Source organism: Sapajus apella, unplaced genomic scaffold (genome assembly GCF_009761245.1).
Source record: "Sapajus apella isolate SASKATOON/1434 unplaced genomic scaffold, GSC_monkey_1.0 scaffold6, whole genome shotgun sequence".
Lineage (NCBI taxonomy): Eukaryota > Metazoa > Chordata > Mammalia > Primates > Cebidae > Sapajus > Sapajus apella.
In genome coordinates this window covers 49675913-49701504 of record NW_022436946.1, presented here as the reverse complement: position 1 = coordinate 49701504, position 25592 = coordinate 49675913, and the positions used below count along the sequence as shown (strand labels likewise).

Below are 25592 nucleotides of genomic sequence, written 5' to 3'. Positions count from 1 at the left end.
CTGAAGATCTCTGTGACCTCCCCCACATTTGGAGCTTTGATAGGATGCACGGGACTCAACTATAGTTGTACTCAAGGCTGACATTTATTACACAATGCAGTATGGATATACAGGCTCATCATAACAGAAAAAGACACAATGGAGTCTGGAGGAATCACATGTAGGCTCCTTATGCGGCCTCTCTCCCAGGAGGGGTCAAACAAAACACACCCTTCCTCCAGCACGGAAAATGCAGCAACATGTATACAATTTTTCTGCACAGGGACGCCCATTAGAGACTTGGTATCCCAGATTTTTATAGAAGCTGGTAATTTCAGCATAAAACATACTGTTCAGCACAAACCCAAAATGTAAGTTCCCAGAAGCCAAACAGGCACCAACACTGCAACCAGTCCTTCCTAAGACAGCAGCCTGAGGCCTGTTAACTCTTTGTAGCACAAATATGTTCTGGCCATTTTTCTCATGTGGTTTTCCAAACAACAAACGTTACAGTTTCCAACTTCACCATGACTTAACACTTGTCTTTTCTCTAAAGTAGGATGTGCAACTAAGTTGTTTAGAAAGCTTTGTTTTTAAACAGGCTATGCGAAAAGCCCATATCCATAAGAAAAAAAAATTTCCTACTCTTGGGCAATTATTTATGGGGTTGGATGAGAAGAAAAGTGCACTATCTCCTTTTACATACCAAGCTCAAAAAGATGAGCAGCACTTATGGTTTTGCTGTTTATCACGCTCAGTTCTAAGTACTTCACAGATATTAATCCACTTAACCCTCACAACTACCTTAGGAGAGAGGTTGCTATTACTTTCCGCATTTTACACTTGAAACTGAGAAAGAGAGATTAAGCGACTTGCAGGGGTCCCAGAACCAGTAAGTGGTGGATGGAGATGTGGACCCAAGCAGTCCCGCTCCAGAGCTTCCAATACAAGACGCTTCCATAAAGTCCTGGTTAGACACGCTTCCTCCGGTCACCAACACACGCCCCGAGGATGTGAAGAGAAATGCACCGCGAGGAGACGTACGGAAGGGCGTGGGGCCGACGTGCGCCCTGGTCACCAGGGAACTCGTGCCCTTCCCGAGGGGCCCCTCGCCAGCCGCCGGGACCCGGAGCCAGCAGAGCTGCGCTCACACGGCCCTCGGTGACCGCCCGGCGCCCCAGGGATCTGGAAGCCGAGGGGGGCATGAAGCCTCTCTCCCAGCTTTGCCCACCCACAGGGACCAAGGTGGCCGAAACGAAGACCGAGAAACTGCGGCGACCGTACCGCCACTGCGACCACAGCGCGGCGTCCCCAACTCACCCCACCCGGCCGGGCCGCCGCGTCTACAACCAGGAGAGACCGCGCCTGCGCGCCCGTCCCGCGCCTGGCAGGGGAGGGGCCTCATCCGCCAGCCCCGAGCCGGGCCCGGGCGAGTTCCGGGCTGCGATCTCCCAGCTGGGGAACGCCGGGAGGGGTGGTAGGGCGGGGCCGGTTTGCGCGGCGCCTGCGTTGTGCCTGTCCGCAGAGCCCGGGGAGCTCTTGGTAATCTTAGAATAGCAGCCATCGACTAGCAATTTATTTAGGATCCTGGTCCAGAGTGCGCACCTCGGGTGTTGCAGCAGTCCGGCTGAAGTCTCACTTGTTGCTGGGCGCCTTCTGGAACAGCCTCCGATTTCCCTCCGTTACCCTCCTCTGAACTCAAAGTCACATCTAACATTCGTCATATATTACTGTGCTTTTTCCCCATTGCTGTTGTCTTACCTGTCCTTCTCTCTTCTCAATTAGATAGTACATTTCTTGTGATACACCTATACCTCCTCAAAGCCCGGTTATCAAAGTGGTCAGCACGTTGCATGTTTAGTAAAAGTAGTTGGTTTGAAAATACTATGTTTGAATCACGAATAGTGCAGATGTTAACACTGGTTGTAGATAGGCTCTAAAAGTCTTCTGATCATTCACAGCTCTTTAGCCAAGGGACAGATGTGGCTTTAAGGATAAGAGCATTGGCGTAGAAATCAGAAGATACGAGAGTTAATATTTTAAACTCTAAATTTTACCTTAAAAACTCTTCTAATATTATGTACATGTGGAGACCTTGGCAAAGAAGGTTGATATTTGTTTATATTGTACTTACAAGGACTGTACATTTAACAAATGTAATTGAGCACAGATATGCCAGTTGCTGTTACGGGTACAGAGGTACTCTATCATTTTGGGGGGGTAGGATAATTTTTTTACCTAGGGAAAAAGAAATATTCCTCAAATAAGAATAGGTTGAAATTGTCTACTTCATAAATCAAAAGCTTTCATGTATTTTAACGTTGGATTTGACCTAGAACTTGGAGGAACAAGAACAAGCACATTTGGGCAAATCTACATAATTTGAATCCTAATTGTGTCAATGTAAAAGAGTGTGTTAACAAATCTAAATAATTTGCATCCTAATTGTGTCACTGTAAAAAAATGTATTATATGTGGAAACCCAGTTTATGATTGATTTTTTAAAAGGGATTGAATTAGATTATGAAAATTTAAGTTCTTCATAAGAAGAAATTTAGAAATAATCAAATACCATATAATACTTAAATTTTCTTGGAAACAACAAATTTCAAAGCTGTCTTGATTTCCAGTGGCTGTACCCTTAGCATAACCAAAATCTCCAGAGATTGCAATCTTCGTTTCAAAACTTGGCATAAATTGAGGAAAATTCTCTAACACTAAATTTTTATTTCTGATGTTCCTCATTTTTTTTACTTAATTGAATGTAAAATTTACTGTTTGATGGATTATTCAAAGAAAGGAAATTATTTTTAAATGTTTTCCAGTAAGTATATTTTTAGTGCTATTACAATGACATTATAACAAAACATCAAATAAAAATATAGATTTGCTTAAGAACATCTAACTGTGTATTTCCCAAATAATGCTAAATATCTTAAATTTACCATCATGTTCTGTTTCAAAATATGTGCACTACTTTGTTGAGCTGTAGGCTATATATATTCCTCTTATATTTCTACCAAGCGTATTTTTTTCCTTTTTTTTTTTTGAGATGAAGTCTTGCTGTGTTGCCCAGGCTGGAGTGCAGTGGTGTGGTTTGGGTTCACTGCAACCTCCACCTCCTGGGTTCAAGTAGTTCTCCTGCCTCAACCTCCCTAGTAGCTGGGATAACAGTTTCCTATCACCACGCCCAGCTAATTTTTTTTTTTTTTTTTTTTTTTTTGTATTTTAGTAGAGATTGGGTTTCACCCTGTTGGTCAGGCTGGTCTCGAACTACTGACCTCAAGCAATCCATCCATCTCAGCTTCCCAAACTGCTAAGGTGACAGGCGTGAGCCACTGCACCCGACTCCTTTTTTTCAAACACCAAGTTGAACCAGATATCAAGTATATATTTTTTTTATTTTTATGTTTTTTTATTGCATTTTAGGTTTTGGGGTATATGTGAAGAACATGCAAGATTGTTGCGTAGGAACACACATGGCAGTGTGATTTGCTGCCTTCCTCCCCTTCACCTATATCTGGCATTTCTCCCCATGCTATCTCTCCCCAACTCCCCACCCTCCGCTGTCCCTCCCCTATTTCCCCCCAACAGACCCCAGTGTGTAGTGCTCCCCTCCCTGTGTCCATGTGTTCTCATTGTTCAACATCCGCCTATCAGTGAGAACATGTGGTGTTTGATTTTCTGCTCATCAAGTATATTTTTTAAGATACACTCTTTATTGTAAAAGTAATGCCTGCTAGTTCCTCATCTTCCTTTCCTTCCCATACTCCATTTCCTCTTCTCTGCTTGCTGTTTTCTTAGGTATAGTTTTAGGCACTGCCTTTGTGCATACAACATGCATTTGTGCCATGTTTTTACATGACTAGCTTTATGCTAAAAGATAACACAGCTTAGATTACAGTCTACAATCTGTTCTATGACTTGAAGTTTTCACTTAACAGTGTGTGTCAGACATATTTTCATATTAACTTCATTTTTTTTTTTTTTTTTTGACAGAGACTCACTCTGTCACCCAGGCTGGAGTGCAGTGGCACAGTCTCGGCTCACTGCAACCTCTGCCTCCTGGATTCAAGCGATTCTCCCGCCTCAGCCTCCCCAGTAGCCACTGCACCTGACTAATTTTGTATTTTTAGTAGAGACAGGGTTTCGCCATGTTGGCCAGGCTGGTCTTGAACTCCTGACCTCAGGTGATGCACCTGCCTCGGTCTCCCAAAGTGCTGGGATTACAGGCATGAGCCATGGCACCAGGCAATATTAGCCTTATTCTTTTGACCAGTTGCTACAGTCTCCTGTGAATGAATGTATCTTTTTTTCTATCAATTAGTGTACATTTGTCTTTGCTTACTAATGCAAATATTCTCGGTAAATAAACTATTCACAGTGAAAATGCTGAGTCAACAGATGCTTATTTAAAGTTTTGATAGAAATTCTTTTTTTTTTTTTTTAAAGAATCACATGAAAGGCCATACATTTCCTAATTTTTCATTTTATTAGTCTGTTACATGGGGGCTTACAGTCAATTTTAGGGCCGGGCACAGTGGCTCACGCCTGTAATCCAAGCACTTTGGAGGCCAAGGCAGGCAGATCACCTGAGGTCGGGAGTTCAAGACCAGCCTGACCAACATGGTGAAACCCCATCTTTAAAAAAAAAAAAAAAAGTCGATTTTAAAAGAAATGGATGTGAAGTGACTTCATTGGTCGAAAAGAAAAGAAAAAGAAATGAGAAAATCCCAAGTCTCTTAAAAATCGTCTTCTTTCTGTCAGGCATGGTGGCTCACACCTGTAATCCCAGCACTTTGGAAGGCTGAGGCAGGTGGATCATTTGAGGTCAGGAGTTCGAGACCAGCCTGGCCAACATGGTGAAACCCTGTCTCTACTAAAAATACAAAATTAGCCAGGTGCGGTGGCTACTGGGGAGGCTGAGGCAGGAGAATCGCTTGAACCCAGGAGCCAGAGGTTGCAGTGAGCTGAGATAGTGTCACTGCACTCCAGCCTGGGCAACAAGTAAGACTCTGCCTCAAAAAAAAAAAAAGAAGTCTTTTTTCCAATAGCCTTTCACTAACACATGAGTAACAACAAAAAATTAAATTAGCTGTTTGAGAATTAATGATTCATATAAACTCAGCACCAGTAGATCTTTCTCCGAAAAGTTAAACTATTTTTCCCCTTTTTATCCCTTTTTAGGTCTTGCTTAAGTTATTCCTTAACAATGATGGAATAGCTTAGACACAATGATCAAGATAACTAGGAACAATGATCAAGAATCTCTTTTTGACAAGATGCTTTTGCTGCAAGGACTCTTAAATAAGTTTAGCAGAGTGCTATATATGGAAGGTTATATTTAACTCCTCAGGAAAAAAAAATCCTACATAAAAATATTTTTAAAATAATAATTAGTCATGAGCCCTAAAAGAATAATTGTTTAGTAATACTTCTCCTGCAAAAGCAGAAATCAGATTAAATATGATTCACTGAGACCAAGTACATTGTTTCCCTATCTTGTGTTCATGCTACCTGTGATTTATGATGTATATTTAGATTGGGGATGCCACAGAAAATACATGAATCTACGGTATATAGTGATATCTTAGTTCAAAGCGAATCCACAAATTACACAGAGACTATGGTTAAGCTCCAAATTATTTGGACAATAATTATAAAGGATCTCATTGGTCTAGAAATCTGAAATGGTTTATAACTTATTAAATTATTGAAAACTGAATAATTTAAAAGTAAATGCTTAATGAAATTATTCCTTGGACATACACTTTAATAATGCCATTAAAACATGAATATTTTAATTTTTTTTTGAGATGGGGTCTCAGTCACTCAGGCTGATTATAGTGCACTATAGCCTTACACTCCTGAGCTCAGGTGATTCTCCTGATTTAGACTCTCTGGTAGCTGGGACTACAGGTGTGCACCGCAGTACCTGGCCAAATATTTTAATTTTTAACTGCAAACCTATTTGCAGTTAAATATAGCTTTTATTATGCTTGGGAACCAAGCTGAGAATAAATAAAAAATAAGATAATGAGAAACTTTATGTGGTAAGCTTAATAATGCCCTCCTGCCCCAAAGATGTTCATGTTCTACAAACCTGAAACTTGTGAATATGTTACCTTAACTGGCAAAAGGGATTTCAAAGATGTGATGAAATTAAGTATCTTGAGATGAGAAGATTATCGTGGATTATCTCTGTAGTCTGAATGTAGAGGTCCTTATAAAAGAGAGGCAGCAGAATCGGAGGAATAGAAGGAGATGTGATAACAGAAGCAGGAGTCAGAATCTGGGATCCGAAAGCTCAAAGCTGTAGGCTTCGAAGATGGAGAAGGAGACCACCATAGCCAAGGAATGCAGTCAACCACTGCAAGACAGAGAAGTCAAGACATTCTCTGGAGCTCAGAAGGAACACAGGCTTGCTGACACCTTGATTTTAGCCAAGTGAGATTTCTAATCTACACAATTGTAGATAATAAACTTGTGTTGTTTTAAGCCAGTGAATTTGGGGTAATTTGTTACAGTAGCAATAGGAAACTGATGCATATTATACAATACTTGGACATAACCCTGACAAAGCTGTAGTCAAATATCATCAATTTGTGGAGGAAAGATGACAGTATGACATTATTTTAATGCCTACATCAGTTGAACCAGCTATGAGAGTTAAGAACAATTCTTAGAAAAGCATTCCATGTAGTCTGTTTTAAACAAATCCAATGTATGAAAATCACGTTATAAGGTAAATTGGAAAAGTTTACTTACTTTAAATCTTCAATCTGTCACATTTTATGCTTTCTATTTTTAAACTTTATGCCTCTTGAAAAATAATAATTTTTTAAAAAAGTAAGCATAACCCTTAGTTTCTTTCCAAATGCCTTTACGTTTTAAAGCAGTAATTACACCTTGCGGCATTACCCGGTTCAGCCGGCGCCTGGCTGGAGGGCGCCCGAGAGCCCGGAGCAGCGCGCCTGGAGGGCGGAGCAGGAGCGGGAGGAGTAGGAGGAAGTGGTCAGCAGCGCGGCGGGCGCCAGGCAATGGTGCTGCCCTGGTTGCTGCTTGGGACTGCGCGCAGGGCGGTCCTCGGGTCAGTGGAGGCTGCGCTCTGCGGTGAGCTTGGTGGTCCCTGGGAAAAGGGAGAGCGCCTAACCTTGGACTTCAGGCAAGGGTTAACGTTGGTGGGGGAGCCATCAATCTTGGCATCTGGGGATATAACCCCCACTTGCAGGTCTTGTTCCTTCAGATCTCGGGCGCTGGGGAACCTGGGGGCGCCCTGGGGACGCGAGGGCCGAGGTAAACATTGCTTCAGCGAACTCGTGTGGGAGGGCGTTTATATTGGTAATGGTGCTTGACTGAGCAATGAGTAAAGGTCAATTTGCGACTCAGAGGAGCGAGCAAGATGGTCAGTCTCTGCCCGCGAGAGTCGTAATGCCGATCCCAGCCATGAGAGTTACATTTGTGACCTGCTAGAGAGCAGCGCTTAGCGCTTCATGAAACAGCCACCTAGAACTATAACGTGTTAAAGCTGTTAAAAGTACCACCGCTCATTTTACCGCTAAGCCAGCAGAAGCCAGAGAAGTGAAGGTGGTTACCGGAGGCGTTGGGTCTAGAACTAAAAGCAGGCCTCCAGGCCCTTCTTTTCGCTTTGAATGCTGCCTCTCCTCCAGCACCAAATTTATCTGTGGATGCTGCTACAGGGAGCCAGCATTAACACAGCTTCCCCGCTGCCCCACCTACTATTCTATTTTAGCTGTTGGTAAGTCCTCTGTAGTTTAAATTGTGCTTTTCTATGCAAATTTTTGGTTTTTCTTTTCTCCTTTTTTTCCCCCCTTAAGAAACAGAGTCTGGCTCAGTCTCCCCGGCTGGAATGCAGTGCTGTAATCACAGCTCACTGCAGCTTGGAACTACTTGGCTCAAGCGATCCTCCTACCTCAGCTTGCAAGTAGCCAGGACTACAGGTGGAGGCCATAAGGCCCAGCTGATTTTGTTTTGTTTTGTTTTTGTAGAGATAGGGTTTTAGGTATGTTTCTCAGGCTGGTCTCAAACTCCTGGCCTCAACTGATCCTCCTGCCTCGGCCTCCCACAGTGTTGGAATTACAGGTGTGAACTACTGCTCCTGGCTGCAAATTGTTTTCTTTCACTTTTATTCAAGAACCATTTGGTGGGTGTGGTGGCTCTTGCCTATAATCCTAGCACTTTGGGAAGCTGCGCTTTTTGAGTTCAGAAGTTCAAGACCAGCCAGGCCAACATGGCAAAACCCCATCTCTACAAAAAAATTAGCTGCGCCTGGTGGCACACAATTGTAGTCCCAGCTACTTGGGGGTGAGGCAGAAGGATCACTTGAGCCCAGGAGGTTGAGGCTGCAGTGAGCTGAGATCATATCACTGCACTCTAGCCCAGGTGACAAAGTGAGACCCTGTCTTAAAAAGATAAAAGAATCATTTATTGAGCTCTGGGACTGGTATGGTGGCTCACACCTATAATCTCAGCACTTTGGAGGCCAAGGCAGGAGGACTGCGAGATCCATGGGCAGTGTGTATAAATCACGAAGGAAAGGCATAAATAGATATTGATTGGTTGCACTGTATATGCATTTACCTTACTTAAATCTCATAGGTTTAAATGATAATATTACTATTTTACAAATAAGAAACTAAGTACTAAAAAGTTTAAGTAATTTCTCCAAGGTTATAGAGATAAGTGGGTAAGCCACAATGTGAATCTAGGTTTATCTGACTCTAAAATCCCTCCTCTTTCCATTATAAAACTATTTAGAGCACACATATACTTTTGATGTAGCTGGAGGGTAGGGAAATTGGGGCCTAAGAGGAGGAACTGGGGGAGGAGTGGGTTTGGTAAGGGGTCGTTGAAAGGCATTAAGGAACATACTAAGGTGCTTGGATTCTATCCTGTGATGTAATGCTGCAGTGACTATCCAGGTGAGGCTAGGTTTACTAATGTGGAAACCGAAAAACTGGAGGTTCTTCAAAGATTAGGCCGAAAAGGTGAAAATCAGGTGCAGTCTATATTACTCTTGAAAATCCCTCTAGAGAACCACACATTATATCTCAGTAAATCCCAAATAGCCAGTTTTTCTTCAATATAGGAACAGATTAGTGTTTCTTTGAGCACAAGATCAAGTGGAGGACATACTGTACATAAAAACACACACTATTAGCTTTAAATAATTAATATAGAATAGAGGCTCATGTCTATGAGAGGCTTAGGGGAGCTGAGACTCATCAAGGAAATGGGCTTACTTCAGGCTTTGCTCACTGAGTGGAAAAGCAAGAAATCTAGTGTTCACTGGTTATTCTCCCATGCTCCACCTCCCAACAGGACTATAATTGAATTACAGAAAGTTAAATATACGTTAGATGACTCTACAAGAAAAACATAAGTATCTTTTATCCAGTTAAAGATGTTACTTGCTGTGATTATCTTTCACAGTGGCTAAGAGTCAGAATCTTGAGTTTACATAAATGATAAAATTACCATGGTTTTCCAGTTCCTAACAATGAGAAGCAGTAATGAGCATTAATTCAGCCTGTTGGCCCTTTATCTTCTGGGAATTCCCAAAACAGCTAGCTAGATGAGAAATAGTATGATTCCAGGTTAAGATCTAATCTTGTAGACACAATGAATTTCTAGTGTTCAAATCTGAAGGGGATGAGGAAACCTATATTTTTATTTTTAAATTTTGTTTATTGTGATAAAATTTGTGTATTTGTGATTTTAACTATTTTGAATGTACAATTCAATAGCATTAATTACATTCAGTGTTGTGCAACCATCAGCACTTTTTATTTCAGTACAAAAATTTTCATCACCCCAAACAGAAACTCCCCATTCCTCCTCCCTCCAACTCCTGACAACCTCTAACCTACTTTCTGTCTCTATGAATTTGCCTCTTCTAAACATTTCATATAAATGGAATCATACACTGTTTGTCCTTTTGTTTCTGTCGTATTTCACTCAGTATGTTTTCAAGGTGCATCCATATTGTAGCATGTGTCAGTGCTTCATTCATTTTTATGGCCAACTAATATTCCATTGTATGTATACATCATATTTTATTTATCTATGAATCTGTTGATGAACACTGTGGTTGCTTCTACCTTTTGGTTATTGTGAGTAAATGTTAATATGAGCATTAGTGTACAAGTATCTGTTTAAGCCCATTTTCATTTGAGCATATACATAGGAGTGGAATAGCTGGAAACCTGTTCGTTTAAAGCTTTATAGGTATTTGTCCATTTTTATGTTATTTTGCTATCCGTGAAAATGACAGATGAAAATAGATAAGTGTGGCTGGTCCGAAGGTAGTGAGTGAGTGGTCTCAATTGACTGTCCAGTCACAGATTGAACTTGTTCTACTCTTTTCCCCCTTCACACTACTGCCCTTGACTAGTCTAAAAAAAAAAAAAGAAAGAAAATAGATGCGTGTCTGTTTTTTATAAGAAGATATGCTTTTTTTGCAACTTACTTTTGGCTTTTCTTAATGCACTTAATACATAGAACTACTGGAAATTTCTTTTGGCCTATGAGCTCTGCAAGAAATTACCAAGGCATTAAGAGCATTGTAAACCCAGAAAGTTTCGGAACCTTAGGTTTATACACAATGTTCAACAACTAGTTTTTTAAACTCAATATTGTTTTGGATAATTTACATTAAATAATGCATATCCCATTGTGTAAATGTACCACATATAATAATAACAATTGCCTTATTGATGAACTTCCAGGTTATTGTAGTTTTCCAATGTTACAAAGAATGCCACCTGTGAGCATAATTATACATATATACATCAGTATTAACTCATACTAAGATTCCTGTAGGATAGATTCCTAAAATTGTTAGGTAAAAAGGATATGCATACTTAAAATGTTATTACAGCTAAATTTCCCTTCAAAAGTTTGTAACATTATACACTACCAATAATGTATGAAAGTACACATTTCCTCATTCCCTCACCAATATTTGATATTATAAATTCTTTCAATTTTTACAAACCTGACAAAATAACAAAATTTTGTTTATATGTTGTATTTCCTTAATTAGTAGTGAGATCGGGCACCTTCTCACATTTTATTGGCTATTTATATTTCTCGTGTCAATTTTGTGTTCATATAGTTTGACCATTTTTCTGAGTTTTTTCCTTTTTCCTAGTTATTTGTATAAACTCTATTTTATTAACACTAATCTTTTTTTTTCTATGTTACAAGTATTTTCTTCCTGCCTGTCACTTGTATTCAAAGTGTTCATTGTTCTTTTTCCATATATCAATTTAGCATTTTTGTGAGATCAAACCTTTAGGATTTCTGATTTTTGTCATGTTTAGAATGGCCTTCCTGTCCTAAGACTTAAATTATCCACTCATGTTTTCTATGAGTACTTTTAAGATATTAGACTTTAGGTTTATATTTGGAATTTATTTAAGCATAAGGAGTGAGGTAACAGCCTGCTTCATGTTTTCTCCTACTTAGTTGGCCTGTTTATTGACTATCATTTCCTTACTAATTTGAAATGTCACTGTTAGCAGATAATGAATTATCATATAAAGTATACTGTAAGTCTCTTTTCTGGACTTAAGACTTTTAAACCTTTTCTTTTGCCAGTTCTACACTACTTAAATCAATTTTACTACATTTAATACTTTAAACAAAATTTGAAGCATAACTGTATCATTTACTTTTTTTTTTTCCTGAGACAAAGTTTCATTCTGTCACTTAGGCTGGAGGGCAGTGGTGCCATCACAGCCTCACTGCAGCCTCCACCTCGTGGGCTCAAATGATTGTCCTGCCTCAGTTTCCCTAGTAACTGGGACAACAGGCATGTGCCATCACATCTGGCTAATTTTTAAAAAAACTTAGTAGAGATGGAGTCTGACTGTGTTGCCCAGGCTGTCTCTAACTCCTGGACTCAAGTGATCCTCTCACCTCAGCCTCCCAATATGTTGGGATTATAGGTGTAAGCCACTATGCCTGGCCTTATTTTCCGTTTTTTTTTTTTTTTTTTTTTCAAGACAGAGTCTTGCTCTGTCACCAGGCTGGAGTGCAATGGGGTGATCTCAGCTCACTGCAACCTCCACCTCCCAGGTTCAAGTGATTCTCCTGCCTCAGCCTCCCGAGTAGCTGGGATTACAGGTGCCTGCCACCACACCTGGCTAATGTTTGTATTTTTAGTAGAGATGGGGTTTCACCATGTTGGCCAGCATGGTCTTGAACTCCTGACCTTGTAATCCGTCTGCCTCAGCCTTCCAAAGTGCTGGGATTACAGGTATAAGCCACCGCGTCCAGCCATTTTCCTTTCTCATAGTAGTCATTTTGTTGTGAAATATGAACATTATTACTTCTTTTGCTATTTCATTTTAAAAATCTTTTGGATATTCTTTTTAAAAAAATAACTTTACACCTGTAGAAAAGTTGCAAAAGTAAGTTTCCTTTATTCTTGCCAACTTCATGTAGTATATAAACATCTTATATAGTGTAATTATTGAAATCAGGAAATTAATATTGCTATAATACTATTAACTAATCTGCAGACTTTATCTTTCTTGACATGGACACTTTTAAAGAGAATACTAGTTATTTTGTAGATTTTTTTGTCTGAGGTTTTCTTCTAATTAGATTCAGGAAATTATTTCTTTTTGCAATACTAAGGAAGTGATATTGTGCTCAGGGCCTCATATCAGGAGGCACATATTGTCAACATGTCTTATTACTAGTGAAGTTATCTTTGAATAAATGGTTAAAGTGGTATCTTTCAGGCTTCTCCCTCTGTAATTAGTAAGTATCTCATGGGAAGATATTACCTCATTTGTCATCACACTTTCACCTCTAGATCTATATCTGTCAATGGTTCTTACCTAGGGTGTTTGCTTAATGATTTTCTGTTCCCATCATTCCTTCTACATTTACCAGTTGGAAAGCCCATATAAGGAAGATAATCCCTTTTCCCCATTTATTTATTCTATTTATTTTATGGGTTATTATCCAATACCATATTATGTTACAATTACAGCTAGCACTCTGCATCTGCGGGTTCAGCATCAAAGGATTCAGTCAACTAGAGAGAAAATATTCGGTAATAAAAACCCAAAATAACAATACAACAACAACAACAATAACAAAAACAAAATACAGTATGACAACTATTTACATAGCATTTACAGTATACTAAGGATTTTAAGTAAGCCAGATGATTTAAAGTACACGGGAGATGTGCATAAGTTATATGCAAATACTATGCCATTTTATATAAGAGACTTTAGCATCCACAGACTTTGGTATACAAGGGAGTACTGGAACCAATCCCCTTCAGATATCAAAAGGCGACTATATTTAAGAGATAGAAACAGTGCCAGGCTGGGTATAGTGGCTCATGCCTGTAATCCCAGCACTCTGGGAGGCCAAAGTGGGCGAATCACAAGGTCAAGAGATTGAGACCATCCTGGCCAACATGGTGAAACCTAGTCTCTACTTAAAATACAAAAATTGGCTGATCATGGTGGTGAGCGCCTGTAGTCTCAGCTGCTTGGGAGACTGAGGCAGAAGAATTGCTTGAACCCAGGAGGCAGAGATTGCAGTGAGCTGAGATTGCGCCACTGCACTCCAGCCTGGAGACAGAGACTTTGTCAAAAAAAAAAAAAAAAAGAAAAAAAGAAACAGTGCCATTAAGTACTTACAAGTGTAGTATAAAATGTAAGGTCCCTACATGTAATGTATGGCTTAATATCTTTGCTTGCAAGGGGAAATGAAATTAAAATTTTCTTAATATTGTAACTTGGATTAAGATTTACAAATTATTTCTGTAATTCAGTTACCAGATGCTGAATGTATGTTTACAAGTTCCCACCAATTAAGGGGCTTGGAAAGAGTACAATATGAAACTGACACAAGGCCAATATCAAATATTTAGGGTAGCACAGGCTGCATCCTGATGCTTAGAGTCAGGATACATGCATACATAGAAAAACTCCTTTCTCTTTTCTTTTTTCTTTCTTTCTTTCTTTATTTATTTTATTTTTTTTTTTTGAGAGTTTCGCTCTTGTTGCCCAGGCTGGAGTGCATTGTGCAATCTTGGCTCACTGCAACCTCTGCCTCCTGGGTTCAAGAGATTCTTTTGCCTCAGCTTCCCAAGTAGCTGGGATTACAGATGCCCACCACCACGCCCGACCAATTTTTGTATTTTTAGTAGAGATGGGGTTTCATCATGTTGGTCAGGCTAATCTTAAACTCCTGACATCAGGCGACCCACCCACTTCTGCCTCTCAAAGTGCTGGATTACAGGTGTGAGCCACCATGCCTGGCCTTCTTCTTTTTTTTTTGAGGCAGGTTCTCACTGTGCCCTCCAGGTTGGAGTGCAGTTGGTGTGATCTCGGCTCACTGCAACCCCACCTCTCAGGCTCAAGAGATCCTCCCACTTTGGCCTCACAAAGTGCTGGGATTACAGGCATGAGCCACCATGCTTGGCTGAAAATTTATTTTCTATAATCTTGCAACACTTTTGACATCAGATATGTGAGTTTTCCAAAACCATGCAATTTTCCAATTCTCTGTGGACACTAACTGGATGTTCTAAAGTTTTACTTTGAACTAACTACCCAAAGTTAGCACAGACCCGACAGGCTAAGGGCTCAGTCCCACAAGACTGTCCCTACCTCAGATGCCCGTCACAAGTCCAGGTTTCCCACACTTCTGACCAAGTAGCTGTAAATTGGGGGTTCCCTTGACCCCCTCCTTGGGTTTGATACTTTGCTAGAACTGCTCAAAGAAGTCAGAGAAATACATTTATTGGTTTACTTTAAAGAATATAATAAGGCCGGGCGTGGTGGCTCACGCCTGTAATCCCAGCACTTTGGGAGGCTGAGGCGGGTGGATCACAAGGTCAAGAGATCGAGACCATCCTGGTCAACATGGTGAAACCCCGTCTCTACTAAAACTACAAAAAATTAGCTGGGCATGGTGGCGTGCACCTGTAATCCCAGCTACTCAGGAGGCTGAGGCAGGAGAATTGTCTGAACCCAGGAGGCGGAGGTTGCAGTGAGCCGAGATCGCGCCATTGCACTCCAGCCTGGGTAACAAGAGCGAAACTCCGTCTAAAAAAAAAAATAAATAAAGAATATAATAAAAAATACAGATAAACAGCCAGATGAAGAGGTACATAGTGGGAAGTCTGGAAGGGTCCCATGCACAGGAGCTTCTGTCCCCATGGAGTTGGAGTGTGCTATCCTTGCAGCACTTGCATGTGTTCACCAACCAGAAGCTCTCTGAATCCCATAGTTTAGAGATATTTATGGAAATTTCATCATGTAATCATCAGTTATTAACTCAGTCTCCAGCCACTCTTACCTCCTAGAGGATGAGAATGGGGCTGAGTTCCAAGCTTCTAATTATAGTTGGGTCTTTCTGGTGACCAGCCCCCATCCTGAAGCTGTCCAGGAGCCCACCAAGAGCCACTTCATTAGAATGAAAGAATCTCCTATTACCCAGGACTTCCAAGGGATTTGGGAGCTCTGTGTCAGGAAGTGGAGTAAAAGACCAAATACATTAAAACAAAACATGCTCCTAGCACCAGCCCCCTGCCCCCATCACTCAGGAAATTATAAGGGTTTTAGGAGCTCTTGTATCAGGAACCAGGAGCAGAGACCAAATATATATTTATTATGTCATTATACAAAATACATAGAATACATAGTTTATTAAAGTAAAAAAAATTATTAACTGGAGCTGGGGGGAAATTCTTTTAATCTATTCTTTCCAGCTATTAATAGTGATATTGAAATTGCCTAAATTTTATTTTTTTCAGGTTTAAAGTCAATAAAGGGAAACCACCACAATTTTTATACTGCTATTTCTAAAGATGTCACTTATAAAGAACTTAAAAACCTGCTGAATTCTAAAAATATTATGTTAATTGATGTTAGAGAGGCATGGGAAATTCTGGAGTATGGAAAAATCCCTGGGTCTATCAACATACCATGTAAGTGACATGTGTCTTAAGTTGATTTATTAAAAAACATATAATTTACTATATCTAAAATCTAATTGAAATTCTTAACATTTTCTTTCAGTGGATGAGGTAGGTGAGGCTCTACAGATGAACCCAAGAGACTTCAAAGAGAAGTACAATGAAGTAAAGCCATCCAAATCTGACAACCTAGTATTTTCTTGTTTAGCTGGAGTGAGAAGCAAGAAGGCTCTGGACACAGCAATATCTCTGGGCTTTCACAGGTGTGTAGATGAAGGAAAAAATAGGTTCATAAATGTGTAATGCAATGTTTCATATATATTACATTTTCATATGTCTATTTAAGAATTTCTTGTAATTACTGTCAGTAAAGGCAGGATAGCAAAACTAAGAGCCTCTTTTCATCTAACTCAAAAGCAACACAATTTTTAAAATAGGTGTGGAGTCTGAATGGTATGGTGAATAGCCATTGAATTATTTATCTCTAAATTTCCTATCAGTCTTCTGTTATAAAGTACAGAAGCAGCTGAGCGTGATAGCTGACGCCTGTAATCCCAGCACTTTGGGAGGCCGAGGCAGGAGGATCACAAGGTCAGATCGAGACCATCCTGGCCAACATGGTGAAACCCAGTCTCTACTAAAAATACAAAAATTAGCTGGGCATGGTGGTGCATGCCTGTAGTTCCAGCTACTTGGAAGGCTGAGGCAGGAGAATCGCTTGAACTGGGAGGCAGAGGTTGCAGTGAGCCGAGATCACGCTACTGCACTCCAGCCTGGCAACAGAGCAAGACTCCATCTCAAAAAAAAAAAAAAAAAGTTTATAGCACTAACTATTTGATGTATGTTTTCAGTGCTCAACACTATGCCGGCGGATGGAAAGAATGGGTAACCTATGAATTTTCAGAGAAGAAACAAGGAAATTGAATTTTTGGAATACAAGTTGGCTCTTTCCTTGTGTACATGCAGCCAAGGATAGTGGAATGAGCAAGATAATAAAAATCTAGTCCTGGCACCGCTAGTTATGGTAAGGGGATTTTTGTATAAATCAATTAGTTGTTGAATCATTTTCTCATCTGTAAATTGAAAATGCCGTTCTCCCCTGAGATAATGCATGTTACTTGCCATGGAAATATAAGGATTGGTATTATAGGAATTAATTTTAAGTAGCTTAGTATTATTCAGTAGTATTCTAAAAGACCAGATTACTTACATTATCTAATCATGTATGACATTTGTGTTAGTATTCCTTCTATTCTGAGAGGCTATGAACTAGACGTGCAGATTAACACGCAGGTGTGACCTTAAAAAATCAATTAACCTATCCAGAGAAGTTGGTGAAATTTGAACAAGAAAAATACATTAATGGTTTCTAAAGACTTATAGCAGTGTTAGGACCAGCATGGTAGTGATGAACTTTGCACTTTAAAAAACTAAAATTAATATGATTAATATGGGGATAAATAATCAGAACAGTGGTTGCTGTTCTAGAGGGAAGAAGATTAAATGGAAGTGGCAAGGAGGAGCCAGTCGTGGTGGTTCAGGCCTGTAGTCCCAGCACTTTGTGATGCTGAGGCAGGCGGATTGCTTGAGCTCAGAAGTTCGAGACCAGCCTGGGCAACATGGCAAACCCAGTCTCTACAAAAAACCCACAAAAAATTAGCCAGGTATGGTGGCATGTGCCTGTAGTCCAAGCTACTTGGGAGCTAAGGTGAGATAATCACTTGAGCACTGGAAGATCACTTAGTTCCAGCTACCTGGGGACTAAGGCAGGAGGATCACTGGAGCGCTGGAAGATCACGCCACTGCACTCCAGGCTGGGTGACAGAGTGAGACCCAGTCTCAGAACAACAACAACAACAAAGTTGAGAGAAAAAATAAAGGCAAGAAGAGAACTTTCTAGGGTGATGGAAATGTTCTGTCTTGACTGATGTACTGATACTTCAATCAAGGTATAGGCATATACATTTGTCAAAACACATTGAACACTTAAAAATGTACATATTCGGCCGGGCACGGTGGCTTACGCCTGTAATCCCAGCACTTTGGGAGGCCGAGGCGGGTGGATCACGAGGTCAAGAGATCGAGACCATCCTGGTCAACATGGTGAAACCCCGTCTCTACTAAAACTACAAAAAATTAGCTGGGCATGGTGGCGCGCGCCTGTAATCCCAGCTACTCAGGAGGCTGAGGCAGGAGAATTGCCTGAACCCAGGAGGCGGAGGTTGCAGTGAGCCGAGATCGTGCCATTGCACTCCAGCCTGGGTAACGAGCGAAACTCTGTCTCAAAAAAAAAAAAAAAAAAAAAGTACATATTCAATGAGTGATTGTACCTCAGTTTGTTTAAAAATAATGAAAACAGAAATGCCTAAATGTAAATGACTCCCACTAGCATGGGTATATATATTCCTTTGGAATGTTAAGTCCTACACTTATTAGTGTGCTAATGCACTGGTGGCAGAAAAAACCTACTTTGTCTTGCCTGCGCCTCTTTAGACCCATGTATCTTTAGACTCACTTATGCAGTCATTCTTGTAGTAACTGTAAGGAGTTGTTTTTTCCTAAATGAGATCGAAGGCCATTGAAGAATCTGGGGTGGGATGCAATCTGATCACCTTGAACTTCTATTTCTGACAATGTCAGAAATATATTTGTGTGTGTGTGTGTGTGTGTGTGTATGATTTGTTTGAAGGCATTAATTACTGAGGCAGCAAAGATCTGAAGAGCCATAATCTTAGGAAGAAGGAAAGTTGTAGATGATGAATCAACATTGAAGTACTGGGCCCATCAAGGAATAGGATTCTGGGTAAATACATCAGGCTTTTAGTCAGAATTCCTGAAAGGCTATGCCCTAGAAGTAAAGGTGAACCAGAAATTCATAACCCCCACAAGAACTCAAAACAAGCTTTGAATTGACTAAATCCCTGAATGAATTAAGGCGATTTTCCTAGTATCTTAAGGGCCTACCAGAAGTAAATCCTCGCTGGAGAAACATATCATTAGCTAGAGGAGAGGTTGCCAATAATAAATCTTTTAGTCTTGTGGCCACTTAGTTTCTGTTGCAACTGCTCAACTCAGCTGTTGTAGCACAAAAGCAGCCACAGACAATACATAAAGGAATGTGACTATTCCAGTAACTTTACTTACACCACTTAGGTTTGAATTTTATGTTTCATGTGTTGCCAAATATTATTCTTCATTTGATTATTTTTTAATCATTTGAACATACAGCAAACATTCTTAGCCTAAAGCCAGGCAAAAATAGGTAGCTGGTCAGATTTGGTCCATGGGGCATAGCATGTAGACCCCTGAGCTGGAGCCACAAATTACCCATACAGTTTTTCACACAAAATTTCAGTATTCTATCAAAAACTACTAGGCACAGCTGTCAGTAGGACCTTATGATTGAGAAATAACAGGGAAAAACAAGACAAATGGATCCACAGAAGATCTCAGAGTTTCCAGACAGACTTTAAAATAACTGTGATTAAATATAGTCAGTAACTTAGATGACAAAATGAAAATACAGTAACTGAACTTAAACACCCAATAGAAGGTAGACAAAGCAGATCAAACACACCTGATGACAGGATTAGTGAAAATGGAAAAAATCAGAGGTACATGTATTAACATGGATGACTCTTACAATGTTGAGGGAAAAAAGCAAATTACAGAAACATACTGTATAGTTTGCTTTTTGTTTTTTGTTTTTGAGACAAGGTCTTCACTGTTAGCCAGGTTGAAATGCAGTGGCAAGAGCATAGCTCATTGCAACCTATACCTCCTGGGCGAAGCAATCCTCCTACCTCAGCCTCCAGAGTAGCTGGGACTATAGGTGTGCACCATCACATCATGCCTGGGTAATTTTTTCACTTTCTGTAGAGACAGGGTACTACAGTACTTCTTGTCTGTGCCTCTTTAGACCCATGTATTTTTAGATTCATTCATGCAGTCACTATGTTGCCCAGGTTGGTCTCAAACTCCTGTCCTCCACTGATCCTACTACTTCTGCCTCCCAAAGCACTGAGATTACAGGTATGAGCCACCATGCCTAGCCAGTATAGTCATATATATATATATATTTTATTGTGTTTTAGGCACCAGTATAGTTTTTTAACATACAGAATATTATTATTATTTAGGCTGTAGACATATATAGTTTAAGTATAAATAAATTACAAAAATAATATCCAATCCTGAATGGTTTCTACTGGGGGAAGGGAGAGGGACACAATAGGCTTTAACAGTACTGTTGACAATTTTACTTAATATGTTTGGTAGATAAGCACTTATTTTTGTCTTCTGTATGTATGGGACAAGAACTGTTATCCCCACTTGGCTACATTTGAACAAGACTGTACAATTATACCTTTGGACTCCTGGTACTCTTTTTAAGGAAAAAAACTGATAATGTATTCAATTTCAACCAGATAAACAAAGGGTTAATAAATTAGAATAATGTATCTTCTATATTAGATCAAACTTATAAAGACAATTTTAGTTGTCAGTTATTCTGATATATTTAACAAATTGTGTGTGTATGTGTGTGTGTGTGTATTTTTTTTGAGACAGGGAGATAAGCAGACAGCGTCTCAATCTTTCACCCAGGCTGGAGTGCAGTGGAGGGATCTCCGCTCACTGCAATGACTGCTTCTGGACACATTATATTTTTTAAACTGCACTGACTTAAGAAATTTTTTTTTTTTTTGAGTCACGGTCTCATTCTGTCACCTGGCTGGAGTGCAGTGGCATGATTACAGCTCACTGCAGCTTGACCCCTGGGGTGACTCACATGATTCTCCTGCCTCAGCCTCCTGAGTAACTAGGACAACAGGCACACACCACCACACCCAGGTAATTTTTCTGTTTTTTGTAGAAGTAGGGTTTCACCATGTTGCCCAGGCTGGTCTCAAACTCCTGGGTTCAAGCAGTCACCCTGTTTTAGCCTCCCAAGGGTTGGGACTACAGGTGTGAGCCACAGCACCTGGCCTTATGCAACAAAACTCTTATGAGTAAAACCAATATTAAAGTCTGTAGTATCAGAGACCTCAAAATGTGAATATATAAGCATATGATTAATACATCGTTTAATAAATGTCTGTTCATTTCAATAATGGGAGAATATCACTTTTACTTGAATAATACAAGGGCAGATCAAAAGTTTTAGATATGTATGAGAAAAGCCAGATTACATTTTTAAATGCTGTATGTACTCTACATCACTTTCATAATGGAATAGAGGGAAGATGTCCTTTAGCAATAGTGGATAGCCTCAGAGTTACGAATTAAAGTATCTCAGATTTCTTTCATTCACATCATCTTTTTTCCCTGCTTATGATCTCAGTGGGGTTTCCTGGATTCTGTGATAATATGCCCTTTTGCCATCTAGTATGTATATGCCATAGAAATACTGGATATTAGCTGGGTGTGGTGGCGGGCGCCTGTAATTCCAGCTACCCTGGGGGCTGAGGAAGGGAATTCCTTGAACCTGGGAGGCAGAGGTTGCAGTAAGCTGAGATCGTGCCACTGTACTCCAGCCATGGTGACAGAGCAAGACTCCGTCTCAAAAAGAAAAAAATACTGGATAGAAGTAAGATTAGCAGCTAATCTATGAGAAATTTTATATGACTAGACACAAAAAAATTGAATGCTTATTCTACCATCCAGTAAAAAATACTTTTCAGTACCCCCAAAATAGCACTTTATTAATGAAAAAATATAATTTTATCACCACCACTTTTTAATGCTACAAGGTTCTCTAGGAGCAGAGGATAAGAAGAAAAAAAGAGAAATTTTAATAAGGTATTATTATAGTGGCAGAATGTGGTTGAAGTAAATTTAAATAAGGATAATAACAGTTCTTCACAGTAAAGTTGTGAAGACTAAATCAGATAATACATGTCAGAAATTTAATACTTTGCTGCTATTATTACTGTGTGAATATGTACAATATGTTACCTGTTTGTAGGCAGCTGATATTGTGTTACTGTTTGCATTAATTTAATGGATAAAGATGGCAGGTGAAACTCCTAACTAAACATCTGGGGGCAGGAATGGCAGTGGACTCCTTACTGAAAATAAGAACGTAAAGTGAAACTCTTAATACTGAACTATGAGTTAGCTAGCTTCTTGCCTTTATTCTACTCTGAGATCTGACAGCCCATCTCCTACTACCTGAGATAGATTCCTCTCCAGAAAAATTCAACTAACCTGAAGAAAAACCTTTAAAAAATCATGTTGGGGTATGAAGCATGGCTAAGGAAAAAGCTTTGCTGCTCCCTTACCTACAGTGAAGCTCACCACAGAAAAGTCCTACCCATGCACACAAGAGATGTTCCAATTAGCTTTCTCTGTGTCTCTCAAATATGAAGGATCCCAAGAAAGTTACAACCAAGATTCTAACTTTAAAGACTACGACCAAACCAAATAGCAAAAAGTAACTTCAAGGAAATACGGGGTTGAATAGCCCTTATCTGAAACAGCTGAGACCAGAAGTGTCTCAACTTCTGAAATATCTGCTTGTATATAGATACCTTGGGGATGGGACCCAGTCTAAACAAAATTCATTTATATTTCATGTACACTTAATACAAACAGCCTGAAGTTAATTTTATACAGTATTTGAAACTAATTGTGTATATGAAACAAAGTTTTGACTGTGACCTGTCACATAAAATCATATATGGAATTTTCTACTGTGGCATCATGTAGGCACTCAAGAAGTTTCAGATTTTGGAGCATTTTGGATTTCGGATTTTCAGGTTATGGATGCTCAACCTGTAGTGTTAATGCAGGGAACAAAGAAAATTTTAAAACAACCAAAAAACCTAAATTAATATCCTTAGAATTATGAGAAGACATTGCACTCTCAAGAACAAGGTCCTACTTAAAAAGATGTGGATTACCGGCTAAGTGCAGTGTGGCTCATGCCTGTAATCCCAGGGCTTTGGGAGGCCAAGATAGGAGAATCACTTGAGGCCAGGAGTTTGAGACCCTCCTCGGAAACACAGTGAGACCCCAATCTCCACAAAATTTTAAAAATTAGCCATGAGCCCATAGTCCTAGCTACTCAGGAGACGGAAGTAGGGGATTGCTTGAACAAAGGAGTTGAAGGTTACAGTGAGCAGTGATTGTGCCATTGCTCTACAGCCTGGGTGACAGAGGGAGACCTTATCTATAATGAAAGAAAAAGACTTGGATTCCCCATATCTTAAATGAAAGAGAAAACAAAGGGAAGTCCCAATATGATCAATTCTATTATGATAATCGTGTTACTTGACTTTGAGACAGTAGTCAGTCCAGACTGAAGGCTGTAGAACTCCAAGAAGCATGTTGTTTCCCTGTGATTTAGAGAATAAATAATGACAAATGATTCTGATGATTAATAGAAGATACAAATGAAATTGAACAAATTATAATCAAGGCAATTACTACTTCCAGAAATACAAAAATATTATAAAAGAAAATGGTAATCATAGTATACTATAGAAGGCAATATTATTTGTTTATATATTAGATATGAATTTAACCAAAATTATACAATTAGTAGACATGCCAGTATAAGATCAGGTTGGGGAAGGAGAATGGGGGAGAAGTATGAAAAGCATATTCTTCATCTTCCATAGCAGGGAATTAGATAATATTTATAATTTTTTTAAAAATGAGGGAAATATAAGTGGATGTGGCAATATAGCAATACATTTGGAGATTAGATCCCCGGACTTAAAAAAATACCTTATTTAGTTTTTAATAAACAGAGTCAGAGTCTTGCTTTGTTACATAGGTTGGTCTCAATCCTCTTGCTTCAACCTCCCAAAGTGCTAGGATTATAGGTGTGAGCCACCATGTCTGGCCAAATGCCCAGATTCTAAGAATCAGAATCTAATCCAAGCTCTGTCACTTACTTAATCTGTGACTGTGTAAATTACTTAATATTTCTGCTCCGGAGTTTCTTCATCTCTAAAATGACTGTTCTAAGGATTTACTTCATAAATGCAGAGAGCTTAGAACATAATTGGAATATTTTTAATAAGTGTTCAAATAAATGTTATAATTAAAACCTTGTTACTTGGAAATGCAGAAGTAAACAGAGAAGTGACTAAAAGTTGAAAATGGCTGCCTCTGCAGAATGGGAATGAGAGGTAGGGAGAATGAGAGCGGGATCTAACATGTACCCTCTGGTGTCTTACAGTAACACTGTCCAATATAATTTTTTTTCTTTTTTTGAGATAGATCCTCATTCTGTCATCCAGGCTACCCAGGCTAGAGTACAACAGCACAATTTCAGCTCACCACAACCTCTGCCTCCCAGGTTCAAGCAATTCTCCTGCCTCAGCCTTCTGAGTAGCTGCACGCCACAACGCCTGGCTAATTTTCGTATTTTTTAGTACAGATGGGGTTTTACCATGTTGGCCAGGCTGGTCTCAAACTCCTGAACTGAAGGGATCCACCCGCCTCAGCCTCCCAAAGTGCTGGGATTACAGGCATAAGCCACCGCGCCTGGCTCAATAGAATTTTAATGCAAGCTATTACATGATTTGAAATCTTATATTAAAAAAATTTAAAAATAAAGTGAAATTGATTTTAATTTTTTATTTAATCCCGTGTATCCAAAATACCATTTAAAATATGTAATCATAAACATATTAGAGATCTTATACTATTTGAAACCCAACATTTATTTTTACACTTACAGCACATCTCAATTCACACTAGCCACATTTTAAGTATTCAATAATGACATGTAGTTAGTAGCTATTATACTGGACAGTGCACCTATGGTAATACTTGATTTTTAAAAACAATACATATCATCAATGGCTGCTATTAAATCAGAGAAAGAGAAACTCAATCATTTTTTATCTCCTGATTAAAGACTACTATTTTATTTATACAGCAGTCTAATAAAAAAAAAAAAGCAGAAGAAAATGAAGCAAGCAAACAAGTGAGCCTGAATCTGATCAAGCCTATAGATTCAATTATCAATTTACAGAAAATATAGAGGAGAAAATAACCCAATAAATGGCACGTCAAGGATGCAAACAGCAAAATCCAGATGGTGAGAGACTCTAAGTAGACAAGCAAACCAAAAACAGGAATTTTTAAAATGTGAGGGAGAAGGAATTAATGACTTTAAAAAGACATTGCCCAGTGCAGTGGTTCACACCTGTAATCCTAATACTTTGTGAGGCCGAAGCAGGCAGATCACTTAAGGACAGGAGTTCCAGACCAGCCTGACTAACATGGCGAAGCCCCATCTCTAATAAAAACACAAAAAATTAGCCAGGCACGGTGGCATGTAATCCCAGCTACTCTGAAGGCTAAGGCAGGAGAATCGCTTGAACCTGGGAGGAAGAGGCTGCAGTGAGCAAGACTGCACCACTGTACTTCTGCCTGGGCAATACAGCAAGACTCTGTCTAAAAATAGTAATAATAAAATAATAAAAAGACAAAAGATTTGTCAATAAATTGTAATTTGTGGCCCTTATTTAGATCCTGATTAGAACTCTTTAACAATTTTTATATTTGTGAAATAACTGAAAATCTGATACTATTTTTACTAATTCTTTTTGAGGCACAATAATACTTTGTTTTTTAAAAGAGCTATTAGGAATACATGCTGAAATATTTATGGATAAAA

The 25592-nt window shown here is 39.4% G+C and overlaps 2 protein-coding genes across 7 annotated transcripts in view; one reads left to right on the top strand and one right to left on the bottom strand.

Annotated features, from left to right (window-relative positions):
• The window catches only part of USP45 (ubiquitin specific peptidase 45), a 75962-nt gene extending 74582 nt beyond the window's left edge, over nt 1-1380 (bottom strand). For 5 of the 6 annotated variants that reach the window (XR_004267935.1, XM_032275188.1, XM_032275191.1 and 2 more), the window contains exon 1: nt 1300-1380. The gene's annotated coding sequence lies outside the window, so the exon portion shown is untranslated. The remainder of the gene's footprint in view (nt 1-1299) is intronic. The other variant, XM_032275192.1, reaches the window with a different exon arrangement.
• Nucleotides 1381-2151: 771 nt separating this feature from the next.
• On the top strand, nt 2152-16973 carry TSTD3 (thiosulfate sulfurtransferase like domain containing 3). The gene is made up of 5 exons (XM_032274470.1): nt 2152-2170; nt 6910-7092; nt 15794-15967; nt 16059-16218; nt 16807-16973. The coding sequence occupies exons 1-5, from the start codon at nt 2152-2154 to the stop codon at nt 16877-16879; spliced, it is 609 nt and encodes a 202-aa protein (XP_032130361.1). The 3' UTR covers nt 16880-16973.
• Nucleotides 16974-25592: the final 8619 nt, after the last annotated feature.